General features: G+C 41.2%; 1 protein-coding gene across 2 annotated transcripts in view; it reads right to left on the minus strand.

Moving 5' to 3' along the window:
* HMG20A (high mobility group 20A) overlaps positions 1 to 13,929 on the minus strand; it is an 88,562-nt gene that overhangs the window by 10,963 nt on the left and 63,670 nt on the right. Inside the window, exons 7-10 of one of the 2 annotated variants that reach the window (XM_032865119.1) lie at positions 8,017 to 8,092; positions 6,806 to 7,021; positions 5,982 to 6,124; positions 218 to 2,656 (exon numbers count right to left, since the gene is read on the minus strand). In XM_032865119.1, the coding sequence (XP_032721010.1) occupies positions 5,988 to 6,124; positions 6,806 to 7,021; positions 8,017 to 8,092 (429 nt within the window). In that variant the 3' untranslated portion in view covers positions 218 to 2,656; positions 5,982 to 5,987. Of the gene's footprint in view, positions 1 to 217; positions 2,657 to 5,981; positions 6,125 to 6,805; positions 7,022 to 8,016; positions 8,093 to 13,929 lie in introns of those variants that run through there. The other variant, XM_032865120.1, reaches the window with a different exon arrangement.

The raw sequence follows: 13,929 nt of genomic DNA on the forward strand, positions 1-13,929 counted from the left end.
ATTACAACTCATTGTATTGTTACAACATACATTAAAAGAGTTGAACTCTCAAACAGGCTAAGACACATTTTGAATAAGCAATTAGCAAAATGAATGTGTTAATGTTTTAAAAGCATAACAGTCTTGATGATTAATGTGGAGTTGACAAAGTCTTTAAGATGAAAAGGCAGAGGTAGGACTTTTTTCTTTTTCCAATTACAATGCAGGGAAAATTGAATGAGGTGGATTCAACATAGAAAAGTTTTAATGAGGCAAGTGTCAAGCAAGCATATCAACTTCTTCAAAAACAAAGAAAATCTAAAAGTTTAATTACAAAAACACTTGTACAGAAAACTTGGCATTTCAACAGTTCCAAACACATATACACAATTTTTTTCCCCTAAAATTTAATGTTGTCAGAAATAAAACACTTTGTCTTACTTTCCTCAGCTGCTCCTTTGTGTTTTAATGAAAGAAAAAAAGAGATCTGTAACACTGAATAGGCAACAAGTTATTTCTGGAGAAGAACCTATACGTGTGCTAGAATATCTACAAGTTTATTGGGAAATATGAATTAGTACTGCGTTAGCCCACTCACCACCTCCTGGTTGAACAACACAGACCTGCTTTACAGAATCGGACAGTTTTATGGCGGCTGAATCCCAGCCACCAGAGTCAGGTGTGTAGCTACTGGGAGAGGCAGGATTTTGAAAGCAGGCTGCGTACTTTGTGAAAATGGTTTCAGAGTGTAGGCAAGATCTGGGACATTCCTGAATATGCAAATGTCTCAAGTCAATGTCGGATGTCCTTGCTAGAGTCTCGAGAATGATAATCTTTGGACCAAGTTACAGCCTTTCCTGGTCAACAGTGCTGCTAACAAAGGGGCACAAAACGGACACAAAGGAGAAACAGAGAGAAATACGAGGAGGAAAGAAAAAGGAGACAAAGTGTCTGGCAGAAAGGCAGATACAAACTTCCAGAACTGGCTTGGCTGTCCTTCTGCCATACACAGACCATTCTAGCTTGGACTGAGCACGCAGGGAGGCTGAGGGAAGTGACAAGAACAGCAGGTGAGGGCAGGAACACAGGAAAACAGAACAAAGCAGGCTAGGCTTATGGCGACAGAGAGATGGGCTCTTATTCTAAGAAACTGCCAGGCAGTTGTATGTGGGCTTCAGTGCGTGGAAATTTGACATGTGCTCACATGACATTTTTTAACAAGGTTGTTTTTGTTGTTATTTTATTTCCTTTGGGATAATAAAGAAATCAGGTAAGGAGATGCTGAGAAGACAGGATGGTGCAGCAACCCGACAGGGGGTTTCTGGCTTGTACCCTGGCTCATGAGCAGATTGTGAGGGGGACACACTTCCACCTGCTTCAGTGGCGTGGTGCCTAGACAATGGGCTCAGCATGTGCCACTTTGGTTCCAAAGATCTCAGCTGCAACTGTCAGCCTTGCGCTCTAGAGCAACAAAACACAACACAGCAAAACCCTGAGGTGAGAATCAGAAGGCTGTCTTCCCTTTTGGTGTTAAAAAAAAAAAAAAAAAAAAAAAATCACTTCCTAAGAGGGGAAAAGGAAGGGAAGCCTGTCCTTTTGACGTAGATTTTGCAGTTGTGGCTACAGAGGGAAGACAAATTCCTCTGTGCCCTTGCTTATTAGCTCAAGAGACGATTTTGAACATTTCCACCCGTCCCTATCCTTGTACCTAGAGCATACAGGGATTCCCTCAGGTCTCGTTGATGATAACTTTGGGTTTTTGTTTTTAATGCCAAATGAGAAACTACTTTTCCCGTTCTCTCCTGTTTGCCAATGACCTTTTCCTTAGCAAAAATGCTCCATAAGACACTGCCAACAGATGGGAACAGAAGAGCCTTGCTGGGGCTGGGACCAGACCGTGTCTGTGCAGGAGCAGTGCTTAGGAAACAGCAGGCAGTAGCAAGGAGGAAGGAAGAGCATTCTCCTTCAGGGCAGCAATCACAAAGCCTCGGTGAGGGCTGGCACCCACTGAGCACCGTGTGGGGTAGGAAACACAGCCTTGCTCCACAGGGCACTGTGGACAAGAAGCTCCTTTCTTTGGAGTCACAGCAGGACAATGATGGGAGAAGCCTGGGCCTGTCCAATGAGAGGAGCTCTCCTTCAGAGCCCTGCTGAGCAACAGAGCCCAGAGGTCAGAAAATGGAGATGTCGAACCTGAAGAAGGTGAAGGAAATAAAACATCACCCCCAAAGGTACTAAAAAAAAAAAAAAAAAAGTGACAGCTAGGTAAGAAAACCGGAGCCACTGAGAAAAGGGTCCCGTGTGAAGTGAAGCAATGAGAAGGCTTCCTTCCTGCTGCAGGAGAGGGCAGGGTCAGGGTGGCTGGTTGGCAGAATCTATGCAGACCCACTTTATCAGAAAGAAATGCAGATGCCAGGAAACTGGAGACCCGGGAGAAGGGCTGTACACTTTCAAAGCTGCACAAGGACGGTTCCACAGGAAGTGCGTATCCATGTTCCTCTAGCTGCTCTCTCCTATGGCTTCCCAGGGCGAAGGCATTAAACTCCTAACTGATAGTTCTTTCCCAAGAAGAGCAATCTGTACCCCCTCTCTGCCTCCACTCAGTTCATATTTCCATGGATGGCTTCTCATTCCTCACAAGTAAAACCACTTACAGAACGTCATGGAGCTCTAAGACCTGTAGGATTGGGAGGGAGAAAAACAATGAAGATACCAAAAAGGTAATAAGCACTGATCAGAAAGGTTAGGGCTCTGGGTTTAAAAAAAAAAAAAAAAAAAGCTCTATTCTATTTCTAGTAGGGTTGAGGTGAGAAGCAGGGTGAGTGTAGACAAAAGAGCTCATAAAGCTGCAAACAGACAAGCTCACTGAGATGTTTTAGATAACATTTCAATGAAACGTGGCCCAGCTCCAGTTCGGCAACAATAGGGAGGTAGGAAAATCATCAGCCCAATACAGAAAAGCAACCATCGGGGCCAAATCGGATGATGGAAAATTAGTACTCCATTTTAGTCCAAAGAATGTATAATCAATCAAAACCAATTTTCTTCAAGCAGAAATCTAAAAATCTTGGCATGTATATAGAAATGTATTGTGTGCAGAGAATCAATACATTTTCTTACATTGCTAAATGCAATAGCATAAGAAAGGGTTTTTTTTTTTTTTCAAAGAGCTGAATATTTTTCATTTGGTTAAACTGAAATCAAGTAACATATGGATTTTGACAGTTTATGTGACATTGGTCACCTCTCAGTGTGAAATTGCCCATGGTTTCCTCCCAGCCCTACTTTTTTTCTAGGTACCAGTAAGACATAGAGAAAGGTGACAGCTGGGGCAAGTCTTTCATTGTACGTCCATAAAAATGATTTTTAAATGGGTTGACCAAAATTTTATAACATTACAATTATTGGATTGTAAGTTTTTCTATTTGCTTCCTATTTATCTTAATGCTCACATTCCAAGGCTTTTTAGTGTCTTCCCCCTACACCTGCTCCCACTCCTTACCTTATAGCAATGTTTTAGAAACCTCACTGAACCAGAATTTAGGTACACATGTTCTTGTCCTGGATTCTGCACTCATCTACTTAGATATTTTTCAGGCAAGAAATTTCACCTCTTCGGGACCCAGTTTCTTCCTATGTAAAATGCTGGGATTTCTGAAGGTTCCTTCCAGCTCTAATATGCTCCCCCAAACTGTAGAACACTGGCTTCCCTTCACTCATTGGCTCCTGACAGTGGATCAAAACTTGGCCAAGCTCACGTCAGAGTAATTAATTGCACCAGGAATGCTGGGGACATCAGGCATAACTGTCTGCACATATTTGTATAATGAGGCCAAGCCAGTATTAATCACAGTCTTCATAATTGTTTCATTTGACAGTTTTGAGGGGTGTGGGGAACTACCTACTCTTAGTTATGCTTGCATGACTAGATTGTAAGAATCTGAAGTAATAAAATCGGTTCACATTTCAGGTATTTCTGTTTTCCAAAAGCAAAACATAGGTTAAAACCAAGGATAATGGTAACATTCTAGGTTTTCCTCGACACCTCTGAAAGCCGATACTACAGTTCATATCCTGAGATAGGCAAAGCTTGAGGAGAGTCTTACTGGCAAAATGCTCAAAACAGAAAACCACTTTTGGCTCAAAACTTGTAATAACTGCCCTATACTGACGTGAGGAGACACCATGTTATCAATTACTGTGTTCTTTCACAATCTTCCACAGTTTCTCCCGGCTCTCTCTTTTCAAGCCTACAAGAGTGCTAATTGAAAACACTGTGTGAAAATGAGAAAGATGATGAGCTCCTGAAAATCTCAGGCCTAGATTTACAAGCTGTTCCTTTCATAAACAGCAGCAGTAATGCCATTTCTTCATTCTGTAGGCAGTCCAGCCATCTCTTAGAAGTACGGGCTGTTCCATCTGGCTACCCACTAGAAGGACGGTAATCCTTTCCCCATCAGAGCAGGGCTGAGGCTAAAGTATAATGAATTGTTTTGCAGTTACCATCCAGGGGGATGGCCAAGGAGAGACTCCTGCTTTTTGTCTCTGCTAGCAGATGTTGCCTCATTAGACAAAGTCATGGGTTTTATTTATTCTTACACATTTTGCTCAAGGTCCAAACCATACTAGAATATGAATATGTCTATGAGTGTGCTTAGGTACCTGCAGGACAAATAAATAAAGATTCAAATCCATGACTGGCCATTCTAAGGAGCATATCCTGCTGTCCACTTTTGTCTTTCTACCCATACATGGCCACCTCACCATATGGTCTTAGGACTTCCACAGTTTATAAGTCTGCTGCAGACCAAAGGGATGTCAATTCTGTGGGATGGCATACTACAGGGCGCACTAGCTCTAGGAATTTAGGTGAATACATACGAGTTCTATTTAAGAAATGACACCTGATGACTACCATTAGCACCAAAAAGTTTATATGGTCAGAGGCTTTCTGGAAATGTACTTTTTTTCTTTTCTAAGAGGACATAACACATGCTACTAGTCATTTGTTAAAAATATTTTAGAAGGCTTATTTTCTCTCTCCTCTCTTTTTTGCTTACTGAGAATTTATTTTTTAAATTGATTTAAAGTCTTTTCATTTTTTATTTTATTTAAGGAATCTCTGGGCCCATAGTGGGGCTGGAACTCAAGACCCCAAGATCAAGGGTTGTGTGCTTTTCTGACTCAGCCAGCCAGGAGTCCCCCTTCCCCCTTTTTAAAAAGTCTAAATCTCTTTAAACAGGCAATAGCTGTTTCACTGTAAGGATAGTCCACAGTGGGGGCGCCTGGGTGGCTCAGAGGGTTAAGGCCTCTGCCTTCGGCTCAGGTCATGGTCCCCGGGTCCAGGGATCGAGCCCCACATCGGGCTCTCTCCTTGGTGGGGAGCCTGCTTCCTCCTCTTATCTCTCTGCCTGCCTCTCTGCCTACTTGTGATCTCTCTCTGTCGAATAAATAGAATAAAATCTTAAAAAAAAAAAAAAAGGATAGTCCACAGTGACATCTAACATACAATAGTTACTCTGATATTGAGTGCTGAATGAAAAGCTTCTTACATAGGTTTATATACATGCGATGTCTCAGTGACTGCTGTTGTAAGTGATCATTAGTATTTTCCAGGGAAAAGGAAGCTTAACAATTAAGTGATACTTATTTTGTTCTAAGCGCTGTTTTGGGGGTGATTTTTTTTAAGCTTCTCATTCATTCTTCAAAACCCTTCGGGAAACTAACACCGGAGAATACAGCTACTATCTAACAAAGCTGGAATGGAGGTTCAACCACAAAAAAATCATGCTCTTTCCACTAAATCACGCTGAGGCAGGCATGAGAAAGAACTCTATTCTGACATTATTTCCTATATTTAGTAACCATGTAACAGTAGTTTTAATCAAGTCTCCAACTCATTTATTTGATGTATTGCCAGGGTTTTAGTAGCTCTGAGAAAGCCTACTACCTTATTTTGGATGACGTGTTGGCACATACGTATTGCATCAGTGAGCACTCACCATTCCCTAACGATCAAGCCTGTTCACAACTTCTCGAACTGTAGCTATGAAGTTTTCATTGTCTTGGGGATTAGCTAAAATAATACTGTGCAGTCTGTTCATATAGGAGTCAATGGTGTCCACGGTAGGGGTCTCTCCACTTCCTGAAGTGAGATAAGGAGAGAAAGAAAGAAAATCCTCCCTATTCAGTTCAACCACAGCACACTTAAGCGACTCCACACTAAGTGTGGGGTCTTGGTCTGCTCCACAGAAAAGATTTTCATTTCAGAGGAGAGACTCTGAGACCTCAAAGAAATGAACTTAATCCACATAGCCTGAATAAAAAGACAGGCTATATAGTTGTTCTACCATATATACCAGTAGCCGTATATAACAAGAAGTTAGAGACCCTCCCAGCTTTCTGCTGTGATTATCCTTCACAGGAAAAGAGGATATAAAAAAATACCAGTGTTTGTTTTCCTCTTTCGTCCCATTAAAACAAAACTACAAAGCGAGCAGACATGTAAAAGAAAAATGCTCTACTCAGGATTTATTACTCAGCTTTCATTATTCTGAATATTGAATTAAGCTTAATAGAAAGGAAAGTAAATTACATGAAAATATAATTGGAGAAAAATTTAAATGGCCGGAGAGCCTGAGATTTTGGATGACTGTAGCCAATACTGAGATACTGTTACAAGACCCACAGCAACCTCTGAGCGAACAAAAACCCTTATTCTATTGATTTTCTTCCGGGTGGGGAGACCTCGCCCCACTGATACCAATACAAGACAGCACCTGCTCCCTCCCCTATCACGGAAGTGCCCAGGTAAGGGTGACGTTACCAGGCAAGGGCATGCTGGCAAAGCTGCTGGTCAACACCTGCCGCAGGGTCTCCAGGTGCTGCTGTAGGACGGTGTTGCGGCTCCGCTCCTGGATCACATCCACCTCCAGCTTCTCCACTGCGGTGCGCATGCTCTCCACGTGCTTCTGCAGGGCTGCATTCCTCTCCTCAAACTCCATGTTGGATTTCCGGAGCTGGCGGAGCTCTGCCTCCCGAGCTGAGGACACACGCCCCACACAGGGCACATGGAGCACTTGGAGTCTCTGAGGATTCCCGAAGACTCTTACAAGGAAGTTCTGCTCAGCTGTCTCTAATTAGCTACCCCACCTCAACTCCCTAGTCTCATTAGAGCCTTCCAGATAGCAATTTCAGCAATAAAATGCCTGGTTCCCCAGAGCTATTTTAATTCTTAAAGCTGGTCATATTCCTACTTAAGATTGCAAGGTACAGTTGCAATTCTCCGTATTTCTGTTTATTTTGTTTTGTTTAAAAAACTGTGCAAGAAGCCTGAGGAATATATTTTATCTTTAAATCTTTTGCAGTGGTATAGCTAGCATATTGAGAACTATTTTGAATATTTCTGAGAAGGGCTCTTAATCATTTGGCAAATATTCTTCCATAAAAACAATACACATGACTTCTGGCCCTTGCCAACTTCCTGTACTTTCATCAAATGATTATTATAATAGATCACAAAACAGAGAAATAACCTGAGCAACAACCAAAAAAAGTATTTGTTATAATCAAATGCAAACTTGATTAAATGGTAATGAGATTAAAAAAAAAAAGAAGAAGCTGAGGGACTTTCACAGGGGGTTCCTGGGAGACTGGAAGCACAGCTGTGGGTCTCCATCTTTACTGCAATGGGGTCAGCTTTGCTCTTCCTTATTTTATATTCTGGATGCCCATGTAAGCTTTTGTTTATACAAAGGGTTTCAGGCTAAGAGTCTGAAAGCAACTGAATTAGTGATGCACATTTATTTCCTTTGATCCAGAGACTAAAGTAGCTTTGACAAAGCTGGCCTGGCTTTCCCTCACTGGTTTTTGAGTAGCTACCCTTACTACAGAGTGAAACAGAAACAGTATTCTCCCTCCAGAACAGTCCTAGGGTCAAGAATATCACTACCGCTGCTCCTGAGGAACGAATCCCTCCTGAGAATGAAACCCCCTGTCACAAACCTGAGGAACACAAAATGATACTTTGGTAATTACCTTTGCTGTGGTTCAGGAATTCCTCTGTAAATATAGGAATGTCAAAAACAGACCGTTCCTTTACCTCTGTTTCTTTCTGTAAATCAAGAGTAACAAAACAGTTAATTCTGCTTTTTTTCTTTTTAAAGATTTTTATTTCTTTGTATTATTTTTTAAAGAAATTTTTCTTTATTATTTTTCTTTATTTTCTTTATTTATTTAAGAGAAAGTGGGAGAGCATGCACAGAGCGAGAGGGAGAAGCAGATGCCCCAGTGAGCAGAGAGCCCGATGCAGGGCTGGATCCCAGGACCCTGAGGTCATGACTTGAGCTGCTTAGCTGACTGAGCCACCCAGGCACCCAGTTAATTCTTTTGCCCTCTTTTCTATTTTAATGACGTAGAGTTGACACACAATGTTACATTAGTATCAGGTGTACAATGTAGTATTTCCACAAGTCTGTACACTCTGCTTTGCCCACCAAAGAGTAGCTACCATCCATCATCACGCAATGCCATTACAATAGCACTGACTATATTCCCTAGGCTGTACCTTTTATCCCTGTGACTTATTCATCCCATAACTGGAAGATTGTACCTCTCACTGCCCTTCACCCACTTGGCCTATCCTTCTGCCCCCATCCCTCTTGCAACCACCAGTTTATTCTCTGTATCTATGGGGTCTGTTTCTGCTTTTTTGTCTAGTCTTGTCTTTTCTTTTTTTAAAGATTCCATGTATAAGTGAAATCATATGGTATTTGTCTTTCTCTGACTTATTTTTATTTAGCATAATACTCTCTAGGTCCATATGGGTTGTCACATAAAGCAAAATTCCATTATTTTTTATGGCTAAGTAATATTCCACCGAATGCATGTGTATATATATGTGTGTATATCTTCTTTTTAAATTTTTTTTTAAAGATTTTATTTATTATTTGATAGAGACACAGTGACATAGGCAACACAAGCAGGGGGAGTGGGAGAGGAAGAAGCAGGCTTCCTGCTGAGCAGAGAGCCTGATGTGGGGCTCAATCCCAGGACCCTGGGATCATGACCTGAGCTGAAGGCAGATGCTTAATGACTGAAGCACCCAGGCGCCCCTGTGTGGATCTTCTTTATCCATTCATCTGTTGATGAATAGTTGGGTTGCTTCCATATCTTGGCTATTGTAAATAATGCTGCAATACACATAGGGGTGGATATATCTTTCCAAATTAGTGTTTTCACAAAACTGTGAATTCCTTTTTTTTTTTTTTTTAAAGAAATCTCTAAGCCCAATGTGGGCTCAAACTCATGACCCTAAGGTCAAGAGTCTCATGCTCCATCAACTGAGCTACACAGGCACCCTATAAACAGGTAACTTTTTTTTTTTTTTTTAGATTTTATTTACTTATTTGACAGAGAGAGCACGCACAAACAGGGGAAGCAGCAAAGGGAGAGGGAGAAGCAGGCTCCCCGTGGAGGAGGGGAGCTCAATCCCAGGACCCTGGGATCATGATCTGAGCCGAAGGCAGACACTTAATGACTGAGCCATCCAGGTGCCCCCAAAATAGCTAATTCTTAAACAGAAGCTAAACTGAATAGGTAAAGCCTGAAGGCCATGTGTTCCTTACAGAAACAGTAGGGTGAGCAGGATTCAGTTCAGGTGGAGGTGTGCGGGAAATGTATTCACCTTTTAACTGGAATCAACCTTTAAAGAGCTCAAGTACGTTAAGTATTCAGTTCTCTTAGGTGCACAATTGTTGTGCAATGAGAAATCTTAAAACAAACTTACATAGGGGCTCCTGGATGGCTCAGGCAGTTGAACATCCAGCTCTTGATTCAGCTCAGGTCATGATCTCTGGGTCCTGAGATCAAACCCTGAGTTGGGCTTGGCACTCAGTGCAGAGTCTGCTTGTCCCTCTCCCTCTGCTTATATCCCTGTGCTCGTTTTCTTTTTCTCTTTTATAGATAGATAAAAATCTTAAAAAAAAAAAAAACTCTACATAAATTTCCCTAATGGAGAATATGGAAGCCATTTCTCAACTATGTGCTTTGAACAGTCAACAGTATACGGCTGTGCAAGTGGTTGAGGCAGGAACAGAAAAAGGGAATTTCTAGGTGTTTTTTTTTCAGTTGCTTCTGTTGGTTATGCCTGTAAAATGCTTTGAGATAGGGCTGTCCGTTCTAAGTTTGCAGAATGGACAGTAAGAGCTCTGCCAACCATGAACACTAACAATGGCATTCTATTGGTACTACTGCTTCACTTACTTGAGGGGCAGCCTACAATTGGGGACATTTTAGATTTTCTTCAAACACAGGGAAAAACAAAACAAAACAAAATCAAGAAGTTAGAAATAAGTAGGCTCTAAAAATGAGAACAGAGAGGGGTTATGTGAAAATAACAAAGGCTAAAATTAATTCACCAATTTGGGGAATTTAAAAATAAAATTAAAAAAATAAGGCCTCACAAAATTACTGTAAAAGATATCCCATGATGACCCTTAAGGATAAAGTCACTTTCAAGATGCTTTGGCTGCCATTTCTATAGTGAATCTGAATCTGAAAGCATTAGAAATATAAATCCTAAGCGTACAGGCACAGTGTTTAAAATCTTGCATAATATAAGGTGGTAAAGACAACAGCAAGCAATGAGCACTGAAGAAATCATTAGTGAAATTTGAAGATTCCAAAACCCTTCTAACATAAAGAACAGTTAAAAAAAAAAAAAATCTAAAGGCACTGCTAAACAAATACGTTTAAAGCCAGAGATAGAATATCTTCCCTACTCTTGCCACCACTAGTCTCTTAACTTTGAACACAAATATGATCTGGTACCCAGCAGAAAGCTAAGCAGTTAACAGTCTGTAAGGGGATTCTGATGGCCAAGCTCCTGTTTTCATACTGGCGTCTGCCTTGTCAGTGGGCTGGGCTGTGTGAACAGCCTGCCAATGGCAGTTGATCAAGAGAGGCATCTAGGATGTTAAGTCTTTCAGAGCACTTAATTTTTATCTGTAAACAAGGCAAGCAAAACTTCAACTTAAAAACAATTTAAACAATTTAAAAATAAACAATAAAATTATCAGTGAAAGCCCTCATTTCAACATGTAAAGCTCTATCTGGGGCTAGTTCCTAGTGGTTTGAAACAGAACCAAAGTATGGGCAAGGGAAGCTGGTGCCAGAAGGGATCCTAGACATATTTCACGGTGGCTTTCTCTCGACTCTGCAGGCTTACGAACACTTTAACCCTGTTGCTGGGTTGCTACAGGAAAACAAAACACTTATGACATACAATTTCAACACAAACAAAGTGTGACAGAAGTCCACAAATGACCTCGTCTAGTCTTAGACTTTATCATCCTACCTTTTTCAGTCTCCTACTTAACCGCACAGGCTCATATGAGATCAGTCCCCTAGCCACAGGTCTGACTATCCGCCACTGAGAAGGGTAGGGAGGGATGCTTGGCTCCCATTACCGTGGTACCAAGAGCCCTCTCCAAGTCCCCTGACTCTCATCGGACTGGTAATTCTTTTCTCCTCTTCACCAGAGTGGCCCAAACCGAGCTAACTGCATAAGCGAGAGCACAGCACCTCGTAGGTGTATTAACACACTGCCCCTTGGTACAAATTCTTAGAGTGCAAAATAAGAAACAAGAAAGCAATTAAACGCAACGGTTCAGTCTCTGAAAGGCAACAGAAATTCTACTTAACGGAAGAGTGGTAATAAAAACCATCAGCACTCTCCCATTACTGAGTACATTACTCGGAATGGAGAGGATCCTCCTGGGGGCTCGGATACACTTAAGCTATTCCAAGGATCGCTCAAGGGATTAAAATCATAAGGATTTCATTACCTCTTCATCGAAAGGGTCTAATTTGTTCAGGCTGAGTGTCATTTTGTCATTTCTCATAAATTAAAGGAGAAACAGAATTATTGTTTCTATCTTGGTCCTCACGCGGGATGTTTCTTGAGAGTAACGCTGGTTGACTCCTGTGTCTGGAGGGCTGCCTTTTGATCTGAGAGCAGCAAAAACGCTCTTCACTTTGGTTTTTCATTCTATACATGGAGTGGAGGGTAAGAGAACAGAGGCTCTTCTGAACTGAACCTATTTTGCTGTGATCTAGGTTCAGGGCCAGAATTTCATAGAATGTGACGCGCTTCTCTCAAGCGCCCTTTACTTTAGGGAACACTCTCAATCCTGTGTACTGGGCGGAGCGCCCCACTGCTACGCGCGACACTCCAGTGGCTCTCAGGTCAGCGTTTCTGCAGCTCTGGCACGCACTTGCCAGCACCTGCTGTTGTAACAGTGTCTTCGGAATCCAAGTTCCCGTTAGGAATGTGACAGGTTTCTTTTCTGTATACAAAGGATGTAATTTGTTTTACCTGGCAACCAATCTGGTGACATCCCCAGCAACCAGGCCCATTTTCACTTGCAACACCAGTGTGTTCCCCATAGTGTGGCACGTGTGGCCAAGAGTGCTAGACTAGGATACCGAGGCCTGCACTTGTCTCATGCCTGTGCCTCTAATTCATTAAGCGATTCTGCGGAAATTCTTCCCGCTCTTAGGCAGATCACTCTTCTCACCCATAAAATGGGGGGTGGGGGGGGGTGGGGGGGAGTCAGTTCAGAGAATTTCTGAAGTTCTTAGCATTTCTGAAGTGAGCTGGAACACTATTCTACTACACTTGTCATTTTACTCCTAATAGGATAAATAAAGGGAAATAAGCATGTACTTAGAATCTATGATGTTTTAGGGTATTTTGTGAGAATCTAGCTCTTTTATTAACTTACTCACCTCCAGGTGTCTCCCACAAAACCTGGGGCATCTTTAAGGCCTGATTCAGTTTCTCCTTTCCATGGGCTTCCCCGTGGGTGCTTTTCCCGTGTGGTGCTTTCTTACTTTTCTGAACCATTATGCTAAGAAAGTGTACGTAAGGAAATCACCGTGTAACTATGTTTAAAAACTCAAACCAGTTCTTTTCTTACTGCAATTGCTTTGAAATTGCCTAGTTTAGGAAAGATAGTAATCAACGAAAAATGAAAACTGATCAAGTGAGGGACATTAATTGGGTCAGTAACCTTGTTAAGAGAGCTTTAACCTGGTGTGGGGAGAGCAACCGACAGGTTTACAGAGCCTACAGTATACACATTTGAGGAACTACTGTGGCTCTTCATCTACTCTCTCCTTGTTTTCCTTTAACATGTGTCTGATCCTAAGACAGGGAAATCACATAGAGACTGATTCCTTTTCATAAATCACAGAAATTCCTACCAGGTGAAATCATGTAAATAAAAATAAGCAGCTTCATTTAATAAATAAAAAGCCTCATTTAATAAAAAGCTTCATTTCTCAAATCATCAGCAGCAACTTCTGTAACTGAGTAAATCTACCAAATCTTTCCTGACTAAAACTATTGGCCTTACTGAAGACACAATGCCACATACAATTAGGTCAACAAAATTCATAGTGATGAAAGGAGTTAGTTGTTGACTAGAAAGTGTGAGATCTAATGTTTTAGATTCTTGTCCAAGTTCTCTTTTGTAACCATTAAGGACAGAGAAGTTATAAAGGATACATAATAAGGGAAAAAAGAAGTACGGAAATCTTATGGTATTGGTAGGTGGGCACAGACAAATAAAAGGAGAAATAAGTAATTATACAAGTATCTGGCAATATGGAAAGCTTGCAACACTATTCGATTAGGATTTAATATATAAAGTATATATACAGTTTCTTAAGTAAAAAAAAAATCGTTAATATTTCACCCTAGTTAGAGTGCAGAGACGTCATATATCTACATTTACATAGGATTTATTTGAAGAATAAAATGCTTTTATTGTGCTTCTTATTTTCTAATTCACAGATTGTAATAAATCTACTTAACTTGTGAATCTAAATGTTTTCTCTCTGTTTTCAAGGTCACCAATGCTTAAATATGTATGAGAACGAGAGGTC

Source organism: Lontra canadensis, unplaced genomic scaffold, assembly GCF_010015895.1.
Source record: "Lontra canadensis isolate GAN:19392208 unplaced genomic scaffold, GSC_riverotter_1.0 scaffold28, whole genome shotgun sequence".
In the NCBI taxonomy this organism is placed as follows: Eukaryota; Metazoa; Chordata; class Mammalia; order Carnivora; family Mustelidae; genus Lontra; species Lontra canadensis.